Source organism: Cydia amplana, chromosome 3, assembly GCF_948474715.1.
Source record: "Cydia amplana chromosome 3, ilCydAmpl1.1, whole genome shotgun sequence".
NCBI classification, from domain to species: Eukaryota; Metazoa; Arthropoda; class Insecta; order Lepidoptera; family Tortricidae; genus Cydia; species Cydia amplana.
In genome coordinates, this window is record NC_086071.1 from 661,941 (window position 1) to 688,600 (window position 26,660).

At 39.7% G+C, this 26,660-nt stretch overlaps 1 protein-coding gene across 1 annotated transcript; it reads left to right on the top strand.

The window, feature by feature from the left end:
* Positions 1-7,740: 7,740 nt before the first annotated feature.
* On the top strand, positions 7,741-26,047 carry LOC134662330 (mucin-5AC-like). Its single transcript, XM_063518517.1, has 8 exons — positions 7,741-8,065; positions 8,350-11,862; positions 13,030-13,187; positions 14,742-14,879; positions 15,265-15,511; positions 18,165-18,424; positions 22,304-22,486; positions 25,961-26,047. Exons 2-8 carry the CDS (start codon positions 8,514-8,516, stop codon positions 26,045-26,047), a joined length of 4,422 nt encoding a protein of 1,473 aa, XP_063374587.1. The 5' UTR covers positions 7,741-8,065; positions 8,350-8,513.
* The last annotated feature ends 613 nt before the right edge of the window (positions 26,048-26,660 follow it).

A 26,660-nucleotide genomic window follows, 5' to 3' on the forward strand; every position in this document is an offset into this window, starting at 1 on the left:
CAGTTGCTAACCCCATTGTGGGCGCAAGTGGCGCAACGGATGCGCCGCTTATGTGCGGTTGTGCGGTGACGGTTGTCTAATTTGCTCCGTCTAGTAGTCGGGACGGTCTGTGTATTTAAATTAGCAGCGAGACTCCTGCTTACGTTCTTGGTTATTTACAGTAGATTTATATGTACGTCTCGAAACCAAAGGGGAAGCAGATCCGATCGTAACGGCGGCGAGGTATCATCGTTTTTTTGTTGATCATAAAATCTTTACATTGTTTATAGTGATAATAATAAGGGCCTTCGCCGACTTGTGCTTGTGCAGTTCGCGGGCGTACGCACGTCGCACGCGGGCGCGGGTGCGGGTAAGACCGCCGCACGCGGGCGCGGGTGCGGTTAAGACCGCCGCACGCGGGCGCGGGTGCGGGTAAGACCGCCGCACGCGGGCGCGGGTGCGGTTAAGACCGCCGCACGCGGGCGCGGGTGCGGGTAAGACCGCCGCACGCGGGCGCGGGTGCGGGTAAGACAGACGCACGCGGGCGCGGGTGCGGGTAAGACCGCCGCACGCGGGCGCGCCTGTTGGCAACGTTCATGCTATTTCTCGATAACCCCGCTCACCCGCTCAAGTCGGCGAAGGGCATAAATGGTAACTTATAAAAAACTTACCAAAAGCATAAAAAACTATTATTACGATTCAAACAAATTTTGGTAAATGCTGAGGTACCTACTCGGTTCTTATGAACGGGACGGGAATAATCTTTGTCCTAAAATTCACATGAAAAGGCGGAAGTCGGGACGTGTCTTGAGAAATCGTACCTTATGTACTGTACTTAAATGCTATATTTAAATGGCAAAGCCCCGCGCGCCTGCGACTTTAAAAATGGAATGTAACTACTGTATAGAAGGTTCAAACTCCTTTGACTGTAGTAGAAGTACAGTTTTATGTGAATTATTTTTATTTGTCTATTACTGTCTTCTTGTGTTGTCTTTAATTATCTTTCGTTTGCACGTCTACGTTTACCAATGTCATACATCATGCATCTCAGTAGCGCAAAAATGAAAGAAAGAGATGTACCTATACAATACATTATACGCATCAAATATAATATGTATATTACACTTTCAGTGCCAAGAGCCCCATATTCCATACAAAATTAATATGTTAAAATGAACCGTAGTGAATATGTTAAAATACGCACATTTTTCTGTAAAATATTATTATTATATTACAAATATGACATACATAATACAAATGTTGCTGTCGGTATGTTTTACATTATATCATTGTTTAGTCAAGCTATTATAATAATTAATATTATTTAATATGCCACACAAAATACTCAGGACAGGACACTACGAAATTTATGTTAGTTTTAGGTATTATTTTATAATAATATTAAGTTTAAATGTGATTTTATTATCTTATGTCTTGCCAGTTGAACCCAAAGATTATTTTTTATGGTGCTTATGATAGTTAAGTGAATATTGTTTTTTATACTCCTCAATTTATGAATTATATCTACCATAGCCACAATTAGGGTACTTTTTATTATAATTGTATCATATTCTGACATTACAACTAATATGTAATGCATGTTTTTATTATAAATGTGCCACTACGCCATGTAGAGTAACGTCTAATGTTATAATCGTGTTTATAACGCGTCATACACACACTGGTGTCCAGAATTAGAGTGAAGTGACCTTTCCTGGCGTGTAATAAAATTACTGCGTCGCACCTTCAACTGTTTATAGCTTAATACTAATAGTACATTACGATACAAGTACGAAAAGTAGGAAATTGCGAATCAGCCGGCTAGAATGACGAGCCTAAAAGCGGTTCAGTAAATTCCACATTACGAGCAAGTGTGTTGAAAGGTTACTTTTATTTACTTGGCATGCGTTCTCATTCATATTTTTGTAAAAAATATGCTTGAACCATATTTTATGTCAAACTGCAGGCAGGTTACTGTACCAAAATAATTCTGGACATGAGCATAGAGAAAAAAATACATAGAGTGCTCACTCCATACATCAGTTCAGACTATTAATTTCAGTGTCTACATCTAGCATCGAGTAGCGGAACTATCAGTACTGCTACTTGACAATAGATGTAGCACCGACCGGAAAGTCTTATCTCAACAGCATAAGACTTTCCGGTCGGTGCTACATCTATTGTCAAGTAGCAGTACTGATAGTTCCGCTACTCGATGCTACATGCTAATAGTCTTTTTGGTACTAAAACTGATGTATGGAGTGAGCACTCTATGTATTTTTTTCTCTATGACATGAGTGAAGTTTAGATTAAGATATTTAAGATACTTTGCAAAGGCGATCGAAGCCTACGCATCTCGCACGAAGAATCGACATGTGGACTGAATTGTGTATCATTATAATACTTGGGGCTCATATAGACGGGACGAGAACTCGCATGCGAGTTTGATTACAATTCGTCATTTGATCGATCGGCTGAATTGATGAAACCTCAATGATCCTCAATGTAACTAAAATCGTATACGAGTTCGCGCGCCGTCTAAATGAGCCCTTATGCAATAAGGTATTTTGTTCCTTACTTCGCCTGAATTTAACCCTTACATTGGCAACGGGAATCGGGAGGCCCGTGATTACCTCTAACCGTCTTTTTTCATTTTTTTTCTGGAACAGTAGGCTCAGCACAGAAGCGCCGCGACAGTATCTCGCGAGCGAGATAGACTACTCATCTTTTTCTGAAGACGATAAGCTCGGAGAATGTCGTACATTGACCAACCTGTTCCTGTCTCTATCGCACACGCGTAATTATATTGCTGTCCCGCCCATGATGCCGGCGGTCAATTCCACTGTGCGAGCGAGTCAGGAACAAACGGCTCAATGTACGAAATTCTTCGTGCTTAGAGTGTCCTTAGTATTAGCTATATAATAACACAGGAGCATCGCCACGACCCGTCTTATCTAACTGTATTCGTTAGAGAGTTCCAGGCGAGGTACTGTCGCGGCGCTCCTGTGCCTACTGAATCCTTAAGTGTAAGGCCTGAGTGGACGCTCGAGTTGTGCGTGCAGCGGGGCGGGGCGTGCGGCGTGCATGTTAAACAAATGCAAGCGTATAGGAGCGGCCTTAGTGCACGCTGCTCAAATTACTTGTGAGCCCGACGCCACGCTGCACGCCCCGCCGAACGCTCCGCTTCGAGCGTCCCCTCAAGCCTTACACTTGACATTATTGAGCTCCAAGGATGCTTGAACTGACAACCATCCAAGTTTTTGGCCAATTGAAGGGTAAAGTAAAAGGTAAAAAGAAATGCGAGTCTAAAAATGTTTTAGATCTGGTTTACGAATCTTCTAGCGAGGGTTTGATTTACTTATTTTGACAGATATGTCAATTTCTATCTAGTTACTATATTTTAATACTCGAAGTAGATAATTAATAACAAATTGGTGTTAACTACAATGCTATGGCATCTAGTAAAACTACTTACACTTATTAGATGATTGGTTAAGGTCAATGTGGGTAAGACCGAATTTACTGTGTGGTTGGTAGACGAGCATAGGGCAGAACCCTTGTTCTTGTATACCTACTTAAGTCCGTCGTTCAGACAAAGTCAGAAAGGGAGAGCTTCGCTCCTGCTTCACCCACCATATGTATCAGGCCAATTCGAGTTTTAGTTACTCGATCTGTTTCCGCTATCAACTACTGATTTGTCAATGTCAAAAGTGACATTTTTGATCGGAGAGATATCGGAATTACATATAGCGAATAACTAAAACTCGAATTGACATGATGTGTATAAACGCAAGAGTGAAAAGCGACTAAACAGTTTGTAGACGGTCTTCCCTTATACACGCTCTTCTCCAAATTGGCCTTACTGCTATAATGAACTTTATAGTTTCTTCATATAATGGAACTAAGGCGCTAAAATAAATAACTGAAAATTTAAAAACATGTTGTAACTGTTGTAAGGTAACATTTAACCCTCCATAGCGTCTAGTGTCTTTAGTTAGTACTTTTTTATGCTGAATAATTTTAATCTTTTGAAGTTGTTGGTTATTGCGTTAGTTATTTTTAAAAACAGGGATTTCTCGTATATTTGTTTCTAAGCAATCTCTTATGATAAGTCCTAACACATTTGCAGCAAGCAAACCAAAGCAAAAGAGTAACTATTGCTGATTTAAGTAGAATAGGCAGCTACCTGGTAAAAAAAAGAAACTATGTGTAACTACTTATGTGGATTAGTTAGAGTAGATTGTATATCTGTGGCTTTCAAAATAGAAAAACGATTGACGGAGAAACGTTCAAAACAAAATCAGTTATAAGTATGTAGAGCCTATGTATATGAGCCTATGAATAGATGATCTTAAATAGACGGTGAAGCACCACATTGACTTTAACTATTTTGCCCATGCGTTGAATTTTCTATCAACCTTGCTTATACTCACGCCACGACTCGTATTTTACTATAATCTCTTACGATCATGTAATAGATTCGGCAAAGCCGGCATCCATTGTAAAGGTCTAATAGACGGCCGGCAAACCAACTTGTCAGTAGAAAAAACCGCGAAATCCAAAAATTGTATGAGAGCCGACCTTTCGCGCCTACATTTTTCAAACTAGCCGCCTTTTTATACTAAGAATATTGGCTTTCCACACTAAATATGTGATTCACTTTCGCCGGTGTTATGGTTGTGTACGTCTGCCGTCCCCATAGTTGTCATCATTTCTTACTCATCTGTTAGGCAGTGTGTCTTTTGTTTTTAGTCTAATAACTTGCCATCAGTTACCACAAAATAAACTAAACCACCGCGTCATCTATACATCTCAAATAAGTCCGATTTATAAAAAAGTGTGTTTTATTTCGATGGCGATTGTATGGGAATTGTAAGGGGGAAATTCGAAGGGCTGGTGGGGGTAACGGCACCACTTTTCAGCCCGGCAACATCGGGTTTCTAGAAGCCTAGGAGCACCACTACAATTAAGGATCAGAAGTCAAACTGCGGTCTACTAATTATGCATACGACACAGTTCTAGAGATCCTGGTCTAATAAAGTTTGTTTCTAAGTTAGCAGCTGTTTAGAGACGTGCTTCATATATGGATGTACTTCCGTGACAACAGTAGCAACGTTTCTTAGAATACATTTTGTATCACGTTCTACCTACTAACATTCTCATTAGAGGCCCCTAGTGGAAAAAGCTTACATAACCACCAGAGAAATGCACGTTTGTTGAATTGACGTGAGAACGTAACCATGGCCACGAGCGACACGAAGTTGTTGATTCGCCCTATTACACAGTTACCTACTTCCCAAAACATTAGATTGCACGTTGAGAAAGTTAATATAGATAGATATTATTAGCTCTCTAAGAGGCTGAGGTTGGTTGATTTGACAAGCCGAGTATCTTATTAAATTTCAGTCATAGGTGTACCTATGTAAGTATTTTATAAACTTTAACGAATGAAATTGTATAAAATTCAGTTATAGATTATCGACAGTGTCGGAGTTAACCATAAACCTACCCTACGTGCCAAAATTGTATATACCAGCTGCCAGGAAAAACACTACAAAAGGAAACTACACACTACACTATACATATACATAAATTATATCTACCAAAAGGAAAAGGTATTAACGTTAAATGCATTCTTTTTGACACAACAGTAGACTATAAATACTATCCGGTATAAATATCATCAGGTGACAACCAAAACTCATTACAAAAAAAATAATTAAACAAAAAGCAACCTTATTTTGGTACTAATACCACTATGGCTTTGAACTTGTGGTAATAAGTGAGTTTTGGTTGTCATCGGACGATATAGTCCTTCGATATATTTTTCTTTTATAAACTAGGAATAATTATATTATTTCGTCGTCGTCCATTATGGTGCGAATTGGAGCCGGAACGGGCGCCAACGATCATTTACCATCCTTCGTTGGCATTCGTTCGGTCGGTATGTGGATGTGTCTCCCAGGGCCAATGAGAAAAGGCAAACGCTGAATATCCTTCGTTCGATTGGGTTGGTTCAGTGCATAAGATGTCTTAGGTACTGAACCCATTTCACTCGTTGATAAAGGAACAAATTAATAACATAATATTTGTATCAAAAATACTCATATTATCATGAACAACAACATTGATTTTATTATAACTAAGTTATATCATGAAGATAGATGGGTAGGTATATTATGTGTGTAAAGTTAATTTGAAATTGGTGAATGTTACATTTAAGACTCAAATGTACCTAATATTGAAACCTTATAGAGTTCAAGTAGGTACCTATATATTATTTAATTTGCCGTCCTTTTCAAAATTTATTCGTTACTTTAAAATAAATTGAAATCATTCATAATACCAAAGATACATTGATTGAGTACCTATAGGTTAATTCCTCCTTCATATAATAAGTAACTATTATTATTAGTATATGAAGGAGAGGTAGGTACTTTAACTCTTTCTAATAATCTTGTTTAATTTTCCAAGTCTTCCTTAAGTGAAGTAAAGCTGGCACCAAAATATGTCCTTTTTACGATATGTTTAGACTTAGGTAAGCAGAACAGAATGTCCAATAAAACAAACTTAAGTGGTCAAATAAACCTTTTTTTTATTTCTATCTCCTCCTTTGAACTAAACTGATATGCTGAAATAGTTATTTACGATACAAGTGCGAAAAGAGGAAATTCGAAACGAGTGGCGAAAAATTAAAACACGACCGTTACGAATTACCTATTCGCACGTGTATCGTACGTTTTACAGTACCTACATATGGCACTTTAAACTTTCGACATACGCACGGAGAGTGCTATTTCCGCACTAGTTCGGGAAAGTAGCTCGTATGTACTGTAAAGAGTATTTGGCGTAAATTCGGCTTAGCGTTGCTACGAGCAATTATTAAAGCCGTAACAGACTACCGCACCGCACCTATAAGTGAGAGTGAGAAAGAGATATTTCTTGCGGTGTGGTGTAGTAGTCTGTTACGGCTTTTATGGTTGACAAAGCTTGACGTTCCTTTGCGTGCACAATAAAGAGTAAAGTAAGTATGTATATTAGGAAAAGAGAGCCCTCTTGAAGCATTTTATGGAAACTCATTTCAAAGTGCTATCTGTGCACAACAGGTAAGTTACTTGGAATTTGACAACCCTAAATAGCCGAAAGGGATAGTGCCATACATGATTCGTCCCTGAATCGCTGTCAAACTTCGGTTTTGTAGGAAGTTTCATCGCGAACCGCACACGGGTGTGGAGGGGGCTTTACAGGTTAAGAGCTTATGTAAAAGCCATAACACCCTACCGCACCGCGACCTCGGTACACTTGGTAAGCTAGACCTTTCTAGATTTAGTAATTGATAATATGGACGCCGGAATACATGAGACCACAATAAGATTAATATCCTATCGTTTCTCACGTATTGCGTCATCCCTCTTGTCAGTTACTAAATTTAAGAAGGTGTAACAAGCTCTTTATAGGATTTTATAAAATGGCCTCATGTAAACTGACTATTGATTTTTTTTACTGAATGCAAAATCTAAACGCAGAAACAAACGGAAGTGGCGCCAATATAATTGTTATTTAAAAATATTGATTTGCAATTCAAACTTCCCTTTTAATTGTTATCAATAATTATACAAACTAGCAAGCTGAGCTGTGAATAAACATTACTTCTTTTTGCGTATTAATGATTTTACTTCTATGAATATTTAATAGAATACATAATAAAACAAGTAAAAACTTTTGTTCCATCTTGAGGTTATATTGTAGATGGCGCTGCCTAGCTTGTTGTGCGGTTGTTCGACGTTCGTTCATAAGTAAAATGGCGGCGATTAATGTGAAAGGCGAAACGTTGTCTTATTTCTAGTTGTAAATAAAGTAATTGCTAATCTGAAACGTTGTTATTGTTATACATAAGGAGGATGAATAGATACAAAGTGGAATTTGTAAAGTGAACAGTTGTAAGCATTGAAAAATCCAAGTGATTCTACACAATAGACCAAAACCCGTCGCAACGAGCACTCGAGGCCATATTTATGATGTTATCTGTTGTGTGAGCGTCCTCCGAAAGCACATTGATAAATGTTTGCAGAAAACTAAGGCGATGGTATGTTTCCTTAACTCATATTCACACTCATTCATGCCCATTTGTAAAACCTCTTCTCTATTGTTCGAACATATTGACGCTTCCGCGGCGTAGCGGCGGATTATTTTTATTTCACAACTTGATGCTAATGATTTTGGATTTTCGATTTACCATGATTGTCTAAAAAGAAACAAGATTACTTATTGCAATAGCCGTTTAGGGCCAAATATATCCAATAGGGCCGTTTAGATCGTTTCATATTTTGTAATATTTGAATGCACGAATGTTTTTTTTTTTCTTTTCAGGGGTTTTGTTTATGTGAAGATTGAATTGACATCATGACATCAAGTGCTGCAAATTAGTGTTTGTAAGAATTCATTGAAGTGTGCTACAAACTATGGATGAAAGTGTGGACTTCTACTGACATATTACATACATTGACACTTAACATAACATCACGGAGGTGGTAATGGATCCAGTAGGACCATGGTCAGCATATGCTTCGTACAATCGATTAGCAGGGGTTCAGGCTGGTGCTGCGAGTGGGGACTTTCATCACCACCTCACAAGTGGTGGTTCAGGCCTAAGTGGCCAGTCAGTACCCTCTACGACCAGCCAATTGTTATTACAAGCAGCGCACACAACAGCCTCTTTGGCAGGGCAACTAGGTTCTTCAACTGCCTCACCCTTCAACCCTGGAGGATTTCTCTCCCCCCCTGCTGTAGGGTATGATGCAGTGTTCTCACCACTATTTCATCATGCCAACCCAAAACCTGCACACTATAGTTCTTCACTTCAAGCTCAACACCGGCAAGTGATTGCTCAAGCTCAGGCAGCAGTTGCATCAAAGCAGTCTTCAGTTGAATCTGAACTTTCCTCATTGAGAGAAAACTATTCTCATCAGACACTAGCGGCGCAAGGGACGGCTTCTTTCTTTGATCAGTCATCTACACCAGGTGGAGCTGGTGGACTAAGTTGGCAAGGGAGCAACCAACTACCAAGCCCGTTTGGAATATTACCCCATGAGAGTGTAGTGCCCTCATCACCAAGTCCAGCCACAACAAAGGCGTCTGCCACTTATGATAATTTTAATGCACATTTTGCTGCAGCCCAAACCCTCAATAACCACCTTAACTCCCAGATTTCCAGTGCTGGTAAACAAAGCAATAGGTCAGGTTCCCCGGCGACTGCATCTAAGCAACCGGCTTCATCAACATCTTCATCAACATTTTTTCAATCTCCTTCAACATTTGGAAGTCAGACGGATAGCGCATATAGTTCAAGCAGTGCAAAGAGTGGACAACTTTCGTCACAGCAGGACTATGCTGGAAGTAAGTCTTATTCAGGTTCTGCAAGTTCTACTACCCATTCACAACAATCATGTATAGTGTCTACTCCAACAGTGACCTCCTCCTCACCCTCTCCTAGTAAGGATTTCCGTTCCTCTTCCACCTCCAGTTCCAGAACCTCTTCTTCTGTTTACAACTCGCAATCACCTAAGAATTCTAGTAGTGAAAAATCTCCAAGACAGTCATCCAATAGTGCTAGCAGTTTTGTGTCTCCAACTACTAAAGCGCCACAAGTACAGACTAAAGCACAAAGTAAAATATACCCTGAGTTAACAAGCGAACAAAGGAAAAGTTGTGAATCTAGTGATAAGCTTCAGCCCCAATCTTCTCCTATAAGTTATTCTATAATGGATGCTCCAGGCAGACTCAGTTATAGTAGTAGTAGTGGCCCTACAACTTCAAAATCAAATAGAATTGGTAGTTCTCAATATTCCGCAACTCATAATTCAAGCTTTAGGCATTATCAAAGCGGAAATAATGTTGAATCTGATTATCATGTCCGAGCTAAGAGTAGTTCTAGTACAGACACGGGGTATTCCAGTAGTAGTTCGCAAAATGGGCCCGATTGTAGTGTGGCTGCACCCAGAAGACCTAGTCCTCTGCAAGCAACTGCTCAGACTTCTCCGTTAGGTCATGGATCTAGTCCGGCGTATCCTTTGTATCATAGTCCTATGAACTCCACTAACTCGCCTCAACAGCATGGGGATCATTACAGTAAGGTCAATAGTACAGCGCCTCGTTCCCCAATGGATGCGTCGGTTTCTAGGTCTTCATCTCAAAATAGTCAGGTAGCTTATCCTTCAGTTATAACTAGGGCATTAGGTATTGAGCAAAGTAAAACGTATTCAGAGAATCGCTATGAACGGCCTTCCAATCAAAGTTCAACGCCAGGACAAACCTGTTGGGATGGCGACCGTCAGGCGTCCAGAAAATTTTCTAGTAGTAGTAGCAGTAATAATTATAGCAATAATGGATTATCTGAAAGTAATAATACTCATAATGAAGAAACTGTATCTCAATCTACGTCACATAGGACGTTAAATTTAGCAGAAAAACAACACACTTATTTTGATGGCACTAATGTAGCATTACAAGATTTATCTAGCTGTCGTGGCGACCCCATGAGCATAGTAAAAAATTTACAAAGTTTACAGCAAAGTTGTCAATTACAAGAGATCAAATCCAGTAAGAGTCAAACGCCAGTTAGTGTTCCAACAAAAGTGACACCACGTAGAAAAAGTACTGAAAAACCGGTCACGCATAATATGAACGATATCTCAAACGCGGTAATGGCAGATTATCTTGCTAATAGGATTCCGCCCCCCGCTCACAGCTCTACCAGTAGTCAACAACAGAATGGTACCTACTTTGACTTTGAAAGATGGAATCTACCACCACCTCCACCCAAAATGTTTCCCGGTACCTCCGCATTCGGTTCCCAAGCAAGTCTTCACGCCACAAATTTTAACCAACACCAAGCACTTGCCATGCAGCACGGGCATGCACTTACCTATTTCCCTCCTTTCCACTTAGGTCCTCATCCCGACTTCCAGTCATCTGTGGAGTTAACACCGTTGTCGTCATTTAGTGAGACTCCACCTTCGGCTTCCTCGTCATCTTTTTCAACACCCGAAACTCGTGAGGAGGAACAGCCTAAGGTGGTAGTGCCTAATATAGAAGAAGAACTTGGTTTCCTTGCAGAACAACGGGGAAATGCGTCTTCGGTAGCACCCTCTTCTCAGCAGCAGAATCTAAACAGCACTTCACAAGACGCTACTTCAAAAATAATGGAAAAAAAATTCAATGTGCCAGTCACGGGCCCAGGATCTGGTTTCATGGCTTCTTATTTGAAATTTTTACAAGGAGAGCGTGACACCTCTCCACCGCCGGCCGGCAGAGGCGCCAGAAAGTCTACTTGGTCGCGAACTACCACTAATAATACGAATAATAAAATTTATCCTCATAATGACCACGTGAAATGTGATGGAAGTCCCGCTCAGAGTTCGAACGGCGCAATGGGAGCGAACGTAATAAATCCGGCAATGTCCCTAAGCAACCCCGCAATGAGTGCGCCGAGTATGAGCTCGGCGGGCCTGATGGGCGCCAACCAGTTACAAGGCGCGTCATCGAATCTCCTCGGCTCACAAGCGAAAGGGATCGAACTAGACGATCCTCGGTATTATATCAATAAGGACAGAAAACGTAAATATGACGGTAGCGAAGAGAGCAGCTACGACGCGGAGGAGGAGGCGCGAAGGTTGAACAAGCCGGTGCTGAACGTGCCCAGCACGCCCCTGAACGACAAGGGCAAGAAAGGGCGCGCAGCCATGAGCAAGCCGCCGCCGGCGGCGGTGGTGGCGCCTCAGCCGGCCGCGCCCAAGAAGCCACGAGCCCCGGCCCCGCCGCCCGTGGCCGCGCTGCAGGCCGCGCCGCAGCAGCAATACTATTACCAACACCAGCCCGACGAAGGTGCGTTCAATTTATTAGATTTCCACTTGAGAAGTAGAGCGCGATGGTGAAGAGCTAGCCCTGAAGCTTGTATGACAGGAGCAAGCTAACTGCCGATATGGCGGGATGTCGTGAAAACTTGTTACATTTTAACTGTGATACGTACTATAAATTTTTATTAGATGAAATCTATGAGTATTCAAATTGTAAATATTTTCTATAAAGTGATTGCGTGTATCTTAGTAGTGGTCGATATTTTTAGGGTTAGTCTGTAACAAGATTTCACTCGAATTGTTATTAATGACACATTATTAGTGCCATTTTATTGTAAATTGTAGAATTTGTGACTCTTGTCATACTCGCTACTGAAGGGGTGCTACCATTAATAATTCCAAAATCGTCGTATTATATTTTTTTATGGAATTAATACCAGTGGGTGTCTGTTGTATATATTATAATAAAAAACAATGTATTGTATTTTAAAGTATTTGACTTTAGTTGGTACTTACAAATAGTGTATGCATATTCTTTGCTGTTAGCTGAAAGTGATTTTTATTATAAGAATGAAATGAATTGCATAATAGACGACAGCTATAAATAAGTGCAGATAATGTATTAGAAGGCCATGTCCTGACCTAAGTTTTTGTATTTCTATTTAATTGTTATTTGTTTATGCACAATTCTCAATTATTATGTAAATACTTTTGTATAATAGAAGAAAACATAAAATAAACATGAGTATAATACTATGATGTGTAAATAATTTTAGTGTCTAATTATTCCTGGTAGCACCCCTCTCTTCGCCGAATAGGGATAACATGTACATTACTATTGTAAAGTAGGATAACTTTAGCCATCAATTCATTTATAAATACTTCGCTATGCCATGATTGTGAACTAGCCTTGCGATGTACATGTTACCACTAAGATGACACTGTTCATCTACGGCAATCCATCCTGATCCTCCTTCCTTTAGTACCTACCTACGTTTATACAACAATGTAACTCAAATTGGATACGTGCATTTTAATTTTTGCCGCATATTTCATTATTGCGTGTCAAATTAAATTAAATTTCGAAGTTCGTTTAATGCACCATAAAAAGGTAATGATATTTATGGAAATATTATTTAATGCTTTCACAAAGTATTTGAAATCGACTAATATGAAATTTAACTTGGTATTTTAGTGGCACACAGCACAAATTTGGGCTATGGGAGTTATGGGGCGGCGGACGCTGAGAGCAATGCGAACAGAAAATTGCATCACATCAAATCCCATCAGCAGATCAGCACCGGGCAGATTGACAACTCTAGGCCAGGCCAGATTGAGGAAATGCCTTATCAGGTACGATTGTTTCACTTTGTTTTTAACCCTTAACCGTTTGGACGCCAATGACCGATATATACGCACCGCAGGTCCAACGCCAAAGACGGATTAATCGGTCATAGACCACAGAGCAACATAGACCTAGGTGCATATGCATAAAGTTCAATTTTAGTTTTGACACTTCGGCGACGTGGCGTCCGAGTGACAGCTTTTGTGTTTGTGACGGCGTCCAAAAGGTTAAGTCCATAGCGGCAGGTACTTTTTATCATACTTACTTAAAACAAAAACGCATCTCTACATTAAGAAATACGGTTCGAAATAGAATGACTAGAAAGGAATCTGGTTATTCTCACCACCCACACCAACTTGTTACCAGTGGCAATTACTGGGATTTTTTCCCCAACTTTTACCAGTGGTAACTACTGGGATTTTTTTTTACCACCAAACCGAACCAAACTAAGTTGGTAAAAGGTGGATTTTTTTCCATTAGTTACCACTAACATTTTGTGAAGAGTTCAATACCAATAAAAACAGTATAAACTATTGTATAAAAATTAAATATAGAGTTCTTTTAAATTCTCACCAAAAAATCCCAGTAGTTACCATTGGTAACAACTTGGCGGTGAATAATGGGAATTACCCAAGGAATGCCAAATGGTTTAAGGGTTGAGCTCCTAGCCCTAAATAATTTTAAAAATGTCGTACCATCCGGTAGAAAACATGAAAACAAAAACAAAATATCTTCCTTATCCCTGGGGAATACCTTCTGAGATTTTTAACCGACTTTACCCAAAAGGAGGAGGTTCTGTATTCGGTAGTAACTATTTATTTTATGTATGTTCACCGATTACTCCGAGGCCCGTGGTCCTATTTGAGTAATTTCTATTAATTTGTTACCACCAATAATTTGTTGAGACTCGAGATATTTGAAACATAATTTTGAAATAAATCCCAGTTGTTACCACTGGGGACTGGTGGGAAAAAATCCCAGATTTTAAAAATAAAAAAATGTTTATTCATTAATTCTTCAGGGAAATTTGCTAAAATTACGGCGTAATTATTGAAAGTCTTTTGGACCAGTTTTGGTGTGCCGCAGAGGGGGGAGGGTTGATGAAAAATAACCCCGGTCTATAACGCTGCCGCGCTTTACACTTCATTTCGAAATGTCGTTCAATTGTACATAGGTACCTATACTTTGTACTTGTACGACATGTTCTACAATTTAAAGAGATTTCAAAATGAGTTACTGCTCTTATTGTAAGCGCGACAGAACGCACAATCCCAATTTAAAAAAAATCTTCCATTAATTATGCCAAGTTTCCCATATATTTTTTCCAGAAGAAATGTACTACAATATTTTGAAACATAATCTAATAATTTCCTCATAAGTGATGTGAATGTGAAAAGCAGTAGATACTATAGGTACCTATGTGTTACATGGTAGCTTAATTATTCCCATCTTGGGCGTTAACACTTGAATCCTTTACTATACTCAGGATTCAATGTACGTCCACGCCGTAAATATGTCCTAGTGCTCCCCTGTGACACAATCTACTATTGTTTTGTTTCTAGTCGGGAGAGTTTGTGGCAATAAAGAGTGAGTTGAACGAAATGTGGCCGTCTATCTGGAGAGTTGACGGCAAGACCTTGTTACAAAAATACGAGCCATTTGAGGAAAATGGTAAAGTTTTATATCGGAATATTTCTACAGTAAGTATTATTTAAATACCTACTTAATTTATGTAGGGAGGTATCTTAGGTATTCATATCTCTACCAAACTGCATTTGCTTACCTTACACCTTAATTAAGAATAATTCAGTCTATATAGGTACGTCCCACTGCTGGTCTGGGCACAGGCCTCTCATGCACCTTTGAATTTTTTCGGTGATGTATGCAGGTTTTCTTTTCTCACTCACATTGTCGGTTGTCGATAAGGTTCATTTCAAATTGGAGATATATGGAAATAGCGCCTTATTGACAACCGACAATAAGTACCCTTTTGATTAAGAATGGCACATATGATAACTTAATTGTCATTTTGATGTCAGTATACGTTCGAATTGGCCTGAAAAACCTTTATTCCTCATTTTACAGTATGCAGCATGGAACCCCGAAAACAAAAAGCTATACACACAAGTGTCCGTTAAAGTTAGGTCTCAGTCACATTTGGAAACAATAGTAGAGTTAGTAAGAAGCGAACTTCAATTCGACGACTGCAATTTCATCGAAAAAAGGATGCTGGAAACTCAAATGTACCAGGAAAACTTCGAAGTCTACATACAAACCTTAATATCACACGCCCTAGATCCTAATTTTTTGACGGAGATATTTCAAGAACAAGGTAAGAGTTTCATTGTTTTTTTTTTACTTACAATTTATACTTTACTCCGTGGCGACCTGACATAGACCAACTGACTGACTGACATACATATTTGGAACTACGGACATTTAAATTCAAAATTAGAAATGACAACGACGCGACAAAATAAGATCAGTTCACGACGGACAGCCACCAAGACCAGACAGACTGTTCAGGATCATACGACTATTGTTTAGCATTCATTTCATGAATACGTACCTACACTGTAGGTCCTACAGTCACGTTTCGTGATTGTTGAGCCATTTAGGGTTCAAAAAATTCAAAATTATTTATTCATTTAACATGCACAGGGTATACGGGACTACGGGTGTGTCGATTTTTTCTTTAGGGTTCCAGCTAGATTGGACATTCCATAGCGTAAGTTAGGTCTGATGACAAATTTTGAAATCCCTTTTATTATTGTCGGTACACTTGTATTGGTTCCGAAAAACACAATATTTCAGCTATACTCATAAGATTTAACATAAATAATTGCATTTTTTTATAGCTAAACCTCGCGCGAAAACGCCTTGCAAGCCATTTGTGACGTCATTAATAGTTGGTGGAAGGGTGATAGACATTGTTTACATACTTACAGTTACGAATTTTCCCTTGAATCCGAATGATATTGTTAATTCAGCACCATATATTACGATTAGGGATGATAAATACATTACAAACATTAATCACTCATTCAATAACTCATTTTATACAAAAACTCTCACACGGTTGCAATTTAAGATGAATTATTTAGATACATGCAAATTCTGAGTGAAAATCACCGAGCGTCGTTTTTACTTCTTAATTTTTCATTTTTTCTGGTTACGACTACGACAGCCAACATGGCAATGATAGTTCCATTCAATCAAATAATTAAAAAAGTTTTGGTGAAATATCGTATTATTTAGCATTTTATTTATTGAATAACAAATAAATATTTACTTTACATCGTGTAATAATATTTATTGGACGTAATAAATGTTTAGTGGCGTAATAATATTTTTTTAAACCTCTAAACTCTTTGGTGAGGATGTATGGATTACGGTCAATGAGGTTGTCTATGCTGCTCTAAGAAATACGTCATGGATTGATGACGTCACTCCTCTGCTCGCTTCTGATTGGCGTTTCAGTCAAAATGGCTGATTGGAGAATTTTGCACTTTTATTTTATTGAATATATTCTGCCCTCCTAAGCCAAGTAGCGCTATCTCAAAAACAAATGATTTTGAAAATGGAATTCTCAGCTAGAGAAACTAAAGTATAAGTTAGCAATGAATTTTCTTTTGAGATAGCGCTTTTCGGCTTAGCAGGGCAGTATTAATAATCCTAATGTTTATACTGAGATTGGGCCGTTTTTTAGAACCATATTAACATATGTTGCTTTGAAACCATTATTTCCATGATTCTTTGTTACTGTCATCAGGCTTAAGGCACAACTTCTAGGCAATTTGTTCTAAACAGGTTAGTTTTTGTTTTGTATTTAGGTACATTTAGTCAAAATTGAAATACTATTTTCGATATCATCTCTCTTTTACACTTTTACAGGGTAAAGTACCCATAGGCTATACAGGGTGGATTTTCTTTTTGGGTCAGTGAGGGCAGCTACCATATCCCGTGCTGCTACGAGAAAACGGTCTAAGAAGACCTTCCCTCGATTTCAAATTAATGAAGATTGGCTTTTACAGATTTTGGAAAAAACATACAGGGTGCGAGAAAAAGGTCATTTTTGACAAACTTTTTTTTTGATGCCAATCGATCCCATTCCTATTAAGGATCAAAAGCTTGTATGGAACCGAAAAAAAAATTCCGGCTAGAAAAGCCACAAATCGAGGAAAACTTTTCCCATACAATTTGTATGAAAACGAAAACTTTTATTTTTCACATGCTGTTTTTGTATGCCAATCGATTCCATTCCTATCCAGTATCAATAGTTTCCTAGGGGTCAACTTACGATAATGTACTAAAAAGCCACAAATTAATAAAAACTTTTTCCATACATTTACTATGGGGAAAATGTGAAATGTTATTCTCAATTTTCTATCTCGCCCATCAGTCCTACAGCAATGTCTTCATACAGTATTATGGTCCTTAAATGTAACAGGACTGATTGGCCAGATAGAAAAATGTGAATTAAATTTCACGTTTTCTCCATAGTAAATGTATGGAAAAAGTTTTCTTTAATTTGTGGCTTTTTAGTACATTACCGTAAGTTGACCCCAAAGAAACTATTGATACTGGATAGGAATGGAATCGATTGGCATACAAAAATAGTATGTGAAAAATAAAAGTTTTCATTTTCATACAAATTGTATGGGAAAAGTTTTCCTCGATTTGTGGCTTTTCTAGCCGGAATTTTTTTTTTGGTTCCATACAAGCTTTTGATCCTTAATAGGAATGGGATCGATTGGCATCAAAAAAAAAGTTTGTCAAAAATGACTTTTTTCTCGCACCCTGTATGTTTTTTCCAAAATCTGTAAAAGCCAATCTTCATTAATTTGAAATCGAGGGAAGGTCTTCTTAGACCGTTTTCTCGTAGCAGCACGGGATCTGGTAGCTGCCCTCACTGACCCAAAAAGAAAATCCACCCTGTATAGGTTAAAGTAAAGTAGTACATCGGTCTCGCTTACACTTTGTAGACGAGTACTTCCTCTCGAACGTGAAGACGGTGGACGAGGTGACGGAGACGATGCGGTCGCTCGTGTCGGGCGGGGGCGGGGCGCGGGCGCTGGACTCGGCGGCGGGCACGTGGCCGGGGCTCAGCGTGGCGGCGGCGGGCGCGGCCGCGTGCCGCGCGTGCGGCCGGCCGGCGGCGGCGCGCCTGCTGCTGTACGGGCAGCCGTACAACCCCGCCACGCTGGAGCCCGTGCAGCCCGACGCGCGCCTCGCCTACGAGAAGGTACGTGCCTGTTGCGAACGCAACCTTTATTAGGGTTCCGTAGCCAAATGGAAGAAAACGGAATCCTTATAGATTCGTCATGTCTGTCTGTCCGTATGTCACAGCCACTTTTCTCCGAAACTATAAGAAGTATACTGTTGAAACTTGGTAAGTAGATGTATTCTGTGAACCGCATTAAGATTTTCACACAAAAATAGAAAAAAAAAACAATAAATTTTTGGGGTTCCCCATACTTCGAACTGAAAGTCAAAATTTTTTTTTTCATCAAACCCATACGTGTGGGGTATCTATGGATAGGTCTTCAAAAATGATATTGAGGTTTCTAATATCATTTTTTTCTAAACTGAATAGTTTGCGCGAGAGACACTTCCAAAGTGGTAAAATGTGTGTCCCCCCCCCCCCTAACTTCTAAAATAAGAGAATGATAAAACTAAAAAAAATATATGATGTACATTACCATGTAAACTTCCACCGAAAATTGGTTTGAACGAGATCTAGCAAGTAGTTTTTTTTTAATACGTTATAAATCGCCTAAATACGGAACCCTTCATGGGCGAGTCCGACTCGCACTTGGCCGCTTTTATTTGTATAAAATCTCAATACCTATATTCCTAATGCAGTAGCTAAACGCGGCCGTCGGGCTCGGCTAGTATTCGGAAGCTTTTTCTTAAGCACCAATAGGAGCGCTCCACATACTTTGTATCGTGGCCAATTAGAGGCACCTAAATTTAAACCACCTTTTGTACTGATCAAATATTGCAAATCACTCTCTCATCAGCCTTCATACAATAACTACACCACTTCTACATTTAACCAACCCTTGTAAACCAGTACCTTTGGAAGATTATATCAGTTCACTAAGAGTTGAAGCCTTTTATTTGAGTCGTCGAGCTCCTGACCTGCACGGCGGCTACAGAGCCGCCTGCAGCAAGTGCGTGTGCTAGTCTACTGCTCGGGTCTCTATTATTTCCCAAATAGTTTTAAGCCGTAATGTATTATAATATAAATTCATTTATTTAAGAACCATCAGGGATCATTTTTTTTTTGTTAGTACTTACGACTATGGCTTATAAAATATTATTAGTATTATGCTCTATAAACTATTCAATGTCATTTTGTAGCAAAATATAAATAAATTAATTGAAATTAAAAAGAAATGAAATTAAATCAAAATATAATAGGTATTGTTTGCCAGAATTTTCGTTAGTCATAATTCATTTGGGTCTGATACGCGTCACTTTTCAGGATTGCCATAAAACAAACCCGAACCCATCTATAGGATAACCTAACGAAAATCCTGAAATGTTAACGGTTTCAGTTTTATGACTAATGATAATATAACAAACAATTAAAAAGCGCTGGTGGCCTAGCGGTAAGAGCGTGCGACTTGCAATCCGGAGGTCGCGGGTTCAAACCCCGGCTCGTACCAATGAGTTTTTCGGAACTTATGTACGAAATATCATTTGATATTTACCAGTGGCTTTTCGGTGAAGGAAAACATCGTGAGGAAACCGGACTAATCCCAATACGGGCCTAGTTTACCCTCTGGGTTGGAAGGTCAGATGGCAGTCGCTTTCGTAAAGACTAGTGCCCACGCCAATTCCTGAGATTAGTTGCCAAGCGGACCCCAGGCTACCATGAGCCGTGGCAAAATGCCGGGACAACGCGAGGATGATGATGATGATTTTAATATAACAAACAATACATTATGACTTAAAACTATATGGGAAACAACGGGACCCCGTACTGCTCGCTTTTTATTTTTGTACGAAACAAAGTAAAGTGGTCGCTGTAAAGTTGTGAAACGAGTTGACATATGTCGCTCAAACGGTCCCACACTCTGTAACTCTTAGCTTCACTCGAGGCTAAATGTTATTATACATTCCGTAAGTTTGTCTGACTTTAATTTTCCTCTCTTCTACTCGAAGGTTAGCTGGAGGTCCCTTATAGGAATGATTCCCCTTTGTACCTCTAGGTATTTGTAAATTGTATGTGAACCTGTGTTGTGTAACTTGTGTACAATAAAGTGATTACTGCTACTAACATAGACTAGGAATCCTCTAGACGGAGTTTAGAGCAATTATTTCATGAAACCGATGCTGCCAAAAATACGGGGGTGCGGGGGACGAAGTGAGCGAATCCCGTGCCGTGATTGGTCCGTTCAAAGACACGGACCAATCACGGCACGGGATTGACTCGAAGATGGAGTAAAACTACCGTATAAGTGGCAGAGGGGGTAGCGTTACTATGCTCAGTCTAGAGGATGTCTTGTCTGTGGCTACTAAAGTAAAACAAAAGCAATTGCTAGGGTTACCACAAAACACGGTAGTAAAAAGTCCTTAGAACTATTTTGAAAGGCCAACATAGATTATCGACTCTGTCTGAACAATATTACGAGTGAAATAATCTTTAATAAAAAAAACCGACTTCTCGTTTATTTAGTTTAGGTATCATAGTGGTCCGGGTCCGACTCCTAGTCCGAGTTCGTGTCCGAGTCCGGGTCCGGGTCCCAATCCGGGTCCCAGTACAAGTCAAAATCGAAATCGCCAAACGTGTACCTACTATGCGTCGTTGAAGAGTTCCGTTCTGATCATTATCAGCAGTTCCTTGATTTGTTGATAAATTAAATTAAATCATTTTTATTTCTACCAACTAGGATCATAATTTACATAGATTCCATTATCAAAACTGGATTTTGACAAAAACTGGACCAATCTGTAGGATGCATAGGTAAACTAAAAATGTAATCAAAAAAAGAATTTTCAATATCGGTCCTGAAATGACGGAGATAGGAGTAAAAAACATACAACCTCCCCTCCTCCCTCCTTTTGAGATTTGGAAGTCGGTTAATCAATCAATATATATTATAAAAGAAAGTGTACAATGTGCGTGCCGCTAAAACTCAAAAAAAGCGGCCAAGTGCGAGTCGGACTCGCCCATGAAGGGTTCCGTATTTAGGCGATTTATGACGTATTAAAAAAAAACTACTTACTAGATCTCGTTCAAACCAATTTTCGGTGGAAGTTTACACGGTAATGTACATCATATATTTTTTTTAGTTTTATCATTCTGTTATTTTAGAAGTTACAGGGGGGGGGACACACATTTTACCACTTTGGAAGTGTCTCTCGCGCAAACTATTCAGTTTAGAAAAAAATGATATTCGAAACCTCAATATCATTTTTGAAGACCTATCCATAGATACCCCACACGTATAGGTTTGGTGAAAAAAAAAATTTTGAGTTTCAGTTCTAAGTATAGGGAACCCCAAAAATTTATTATTTTTTTTCTATTTTTGTGTGAAAATCTTAATGCGGTTCACAGAATACATCTACTTACCAAGTTTCAACAGTATAGTTCTTATAGTTTCGGAGAAAAGTGACTGTGACATACACGGACAGACGGACAGACAGACAGACATGACGAATCTATAAGGGTTCCGTTTTTTGCCATTTGGCTACGGAACCCTAAAAATGAGTCTCGATACGATTGAGGAAGTTATATGGTGTGGTAGCCCTCTATCTCCCGTCCATGAAGAAGTTTCCCGTTTTTACGTGAAGGTGCACACTTGAAGATATAAGGGCTGAGAGTTTCGCCCAGACCCAGACCCAGAAGTAGTTGTTTTGTTTTTAAATTTTGAACCTTAATAAACGAAAGTTCAGAATAGATCGTGAAATATATACCTATAAAAAATTGTTCCTGGTGTGGTGTCTCGGGTCTCGGAGGCTAGCAATAAATAAGAGCCAGCACCCATACGCCGCCACGCGTGCGTCGCCTCGACTGCCTAAAAAAATTAAGCACGCGTGTATTTTAATTTCATTTTACTACAATTTTAGACTCGTTTTTGAATTGAACTTAAACCTTACCATAACATTGTAGGAATTCCTAGTGTGCGCGACGTGTTGCGGGCGCGTGCAGCTGTACTCGCGGATATCGCACCAGAAGTACCTGATGTACGCGGAGTGCAGCAAGCGCGTGGCCGAGAAGCGCATGCAGAACCCCAGCAAGGACACCACCCTCGTGCTGAACGAGCTGCTGGCCGACGAGGTGTGGCTGTCGCAGGTATTCACCCATCTCCTTACTTTATCTTTTTTTTTTTTTTTTTTTTTTTTTTTTTTTTTTTTTTTTTTTTTTTTTTTTTCTCCTTGGGACCTTAGGTTACAACTCTTTGGAGGTGAGACGTAACCTTAGCTTATTGACGTTGGCGTGTCGGACCCTGCGCGGTGATTCGGACTGTCCAGAATTGGTGAGTCGACTTGTGCGACTACATGTGCCAGACATCCCCAGGCATAGAGAAAAAAATACATAGAGTGCTCACTCCATACATCAGTTTTAGTACCAAAAATACTATTAGCATCTAGCATCGAGTAGCGGAACTATCAGTACTGCTACTTGACAATAGATGTCGCCACCGACCGGAAAGTCTTATGCTGTTGAGATAAGACTTTCCGGTCGGTGCTACATCTATTGTCAAGTAGCAGTACTGATAGTTCCGCTACTCGATGCTAGATGTAGACACTGAAATTAATAGTCTGAACTGATGTATGGAGTGAGCACTCTATGTATTTTTTTCTCTATGCCCCAGGATAGCCCTCAGACCGCGGCGACGCGATCTGTTGGCTTTGCCAGCGGGACGCACCGTGTCACGACTGAACTCTCCGCTGCTCCGTCAACTTCAACTTCAACATTTATTCAGCAAATAGGCCACAAGGGCACTTTTACACGTCAACATTGAATTTACATACAAGCAAAATAATAATAATTATAATGCCCTCACACACTTGAATGCACTCTTGGCATCAGCACCCGAGTGCGACCTGTTTGCGTGGCGTTGGGTGTCTGTGAGAAATGAATGCCTGAGATTCTGTGAGGTGATGGATGCGAGGCCTACATCCGTTAAGGTGTAATTGTGGATGTGATAAGGGACTATATTGATTTGTAATTGTGTTATTTGTAATTGTTTGTTTGTACCTGATTGTTATTCGTAATAGTTATATGTACCTGCTTGGTATATGTTAATGTTAAGTTTCATGGCGCATTGGATCTGTCTGTAAGGTCATGTAAACATATTTCAAATAAAATAAATAAATAAATAAAAATAAATAAATTATCTGTAGGTACAGTCTTACCTTTTAGTAGAAAATGTAATGATTACATGTCCTGACAATCCGTCTAGCTATGCTACTATGTAGCCGAAGGTTCCGGGTTTGAATCCCGGTGAGGACATTTGTATGATGAGCGTGGATGTTTGATTCCGTGTCGTGGGTGTTTTCTATATATTTAAGTATTTATATATATACCACAAGCCTTATCGAGTTTACTGTGGGGCTTAGTCAATTCGTGTAATAATGTCCCATAATAATTTATTTAATAATTATTAGTGTACGACCGAAACCGGATTTTTAGCCGAAACCGAAGGGAGATCCATTGATTGTGTAAGATGTGTAAAGTCAAAGACTAATAGGGAGTATTACTGCAATGTTTTGCCGCCAGAGTACAGCACTAGTGACTTAAGTATACTACCTATAGAGTAACTTATACATACTGTACCTTAAACTGTTTTTTGAGAAGTTTTCACAGACAATCAAATATGACATTGATACATCAAGGCGGTTTGCTTACAAAGGGCCTATCGGGAAACGCGAAATCGAAACTCAGCTATCTGCCTCTTTCTCTTTATCGCTCGAATACGAAAGTGATAGAGAGGTTAGATAACAAAATATCGACTCTCTCGTTTGCGGTAGACCCTTAGATTGTTTACTTGTCGTCGGAGTGGCGCCCCCTACGCAGACTTTCGCGTAATATTCCCTATTCGTGCCTCGAATTTGAAAGGTTATGCCACAGACAATCCAACCTCTAGACATAGCATAGTCGCGCTACCCCCTCTGCCACACATACGGTAGCGTTACTCCATCTTCGAGTCAATCCCGTGCCGTGATTGGTCCGTGTCTTTGAACGGACCAATCACGGCACGGGATTCGCTCACCTCGTCCCCCCGCACCCCCGTTTTTTTGGCAGCTTCGGTTTCATGAAAGAATTGGCCTAAGCTCAGTCTAGAGGTTGGATTGTCAGTGGGTTATGCAGACGGCACCATACAATATGCGGCAACTTCGGTCGTAGAGTCTGTGCGGAAAGAGAAGAGTCGTGGGATTTGAGGGCGCGCCAGTGCTTTTACGGGTTTTGCTATGCTGACAACACTGGTCACGTGACTATAGTACGACACTAAAGGTCATGATACTTGAATCCCTTTGTTCCGGTTTTTTTGCCACGGCTTACTAAAGGGAGCCTGGTGGAGGTGTCGGCTCGTCAACTCAATCCTCTGAATTAGCGCAGGCACTAGTTTTCTTCTACCGTCTTCTTATTTTTTTTTAAACTCTTGTTTTAATGTCTCAGATACTAAAGTGAATCTGCCTAATACAACTGTCATTTTAGTACCAAACAAGAGAGTCTCGTTTAAGTACTGCCTAATCTGCCAACAGTTATTTTAATACAAAACCGGGTAGATCGGGTAGAAATTGGGTAATACAACTGTAACTTTACTATCTGGGATATAAAAATAGTGCATAAGTAGGTAGGCCTTATTGTGATATGTCCGGTTCTCTCATCTCACAATATTTTCGCCGAAAAGTCGCTGCTAAATATGAAATATAATTTCGTAACTAACAAAACCTAGTAAACGAACCTACAAATAAATTAATATTTTATTAGAAAAAGTTTTATTCTTTGTAATTGAAGTCTGAATTATTCAATGTCACTTATGTTTGAGCTAGCTTCATCAGAACCACCAGGGAGACTCATAGAACATGTGCTTGAATCCGGCACGTAGATTACGAATTCTTGCATATAACCTACTTAGTGGTCTTTTATTCGAGATACCGTAAGTAGGTACTTTTGCTCATTCCTGAAAAAAAAATCTTATAAATATGCATAAAATGGCAATTATCAAGAATATTTGTCAGTTATTTTAAAGATCATTAATGACCTGCGTATTTATGAAAATGAACATATTTTGAATGAATATACTTACCGATTATGTACCGAGACAAGTTACTTAGGGGGCTTATTAAGTAGGTAATTATTTAATATTAAATACAACATCAATACCCGTCAATAGCGAAAACACGTTCCGCGACTTTTTGTAAGTCGATAGTCGGCTTTTAGCCGTTTTCTCCCCGCTGACAAAACCGAACAATGTTAAATATAATTTTCCTTGTGGTTTTATGCTTTTATGTACGGTTTTATCGTGTTTTAAAAATATTTTATACATAAAACTTGCGGTTTTTGTTAATAAAAATATACAGTGACATAAGTTCGTTTACTTTTTACAAGACAGGTGTCAAAGGTTTGATTGCCATATAAAATTTAAAATGTTAGTTCCCGTTTCTGCCACGACTCTTCTCTTTCCGCACAGACTCTAAAAGTTGACGTTTGACAATTCAGTGACCACAATAAACAGCGCCATCTGTTTGTGTCAAGGGTGCACGATTATTTGTTAGAGTTGAGCTCTCTCGCTAGTGTAGATATGTCGTGTTGCAGTTGTTCCGCGACGTGCGGCACTCGTGGGCCGAGGCGGAGGCGTGGGAGCGCAAGCTGCGGCACGCGCTGGCGCGGCACATGCTGTAGCCTGACCACAAGCACGGCATGTATAGTTTGTAGCTTTCTAATAGACCCCGAAGGCTAATCCTATTGTCTATTGTTAAGAAAAACCGCCACGTGCCACAACCACCTGCATAAAAAATCGGTGCTTCGGTCACTGAGTGCCGGCGAGTCGAACGCTACAGAACCAGTCTAAAATGTGTCATCGAGATGCGTAACAGAGGCGCGTTATCGGAGAGCGCACCTACACTGGTTTTTTGAGCGTTGGACTAGCCCGCGCTCAGGTGCCAAATAGAATAATTAGGACCCTTTTTTGCAGGTAAGTAGCACGTGCGGTTTTACTGAACAATAGACAATAGGATAAGCCTTCGGGCTCTACTAGAAAGCTACAAACTATACCGTCGGACATCACGTCACCATCACTCGCAGACTACGCAGACACCTCGTGAAGCAAGACCGCAAGGTCACCACAGATAGGTGCAATTTTACATGTAAAATGCTACGATTCGAGTAGCACAACTGAATTGTATATGACACCATTTTATACTATAATAGCCTACACCCCAATTTTTTTGTAAATATTATCAATTTATATAAGTACTTCTCATAATTGTGGGCGCAGCTGATGGCTCCTCTACAC

What these genes read in the sequence shown, in the direction of transcription:
- LOC134662330 (XM_063518517.1), top strand. Translation starts at nt 8,514, where the DNA reads ATGGATCCAGTAGGACCATGGTCAGCATATGCTTCGTACAATCGATTA. An exon ending in TTGAGGAAATGCCTTATCAG is followed by an intron (nt 13,188 to 14,741) that starts GTACGATTGTTT and finishes TTTTGTTTCTAG; the next exon opens with TCGGGAGAGTTTGTGGCAAT. An exon ending in GGAGATATTTCAAGAACAAG is followed by an intron (nt 15,512 to 18,164) that starts GTAAGAGTTTCA and finishes TACACTTTGTAG; the next exon opens with ACGAGTACTTCCTCTCGAAC.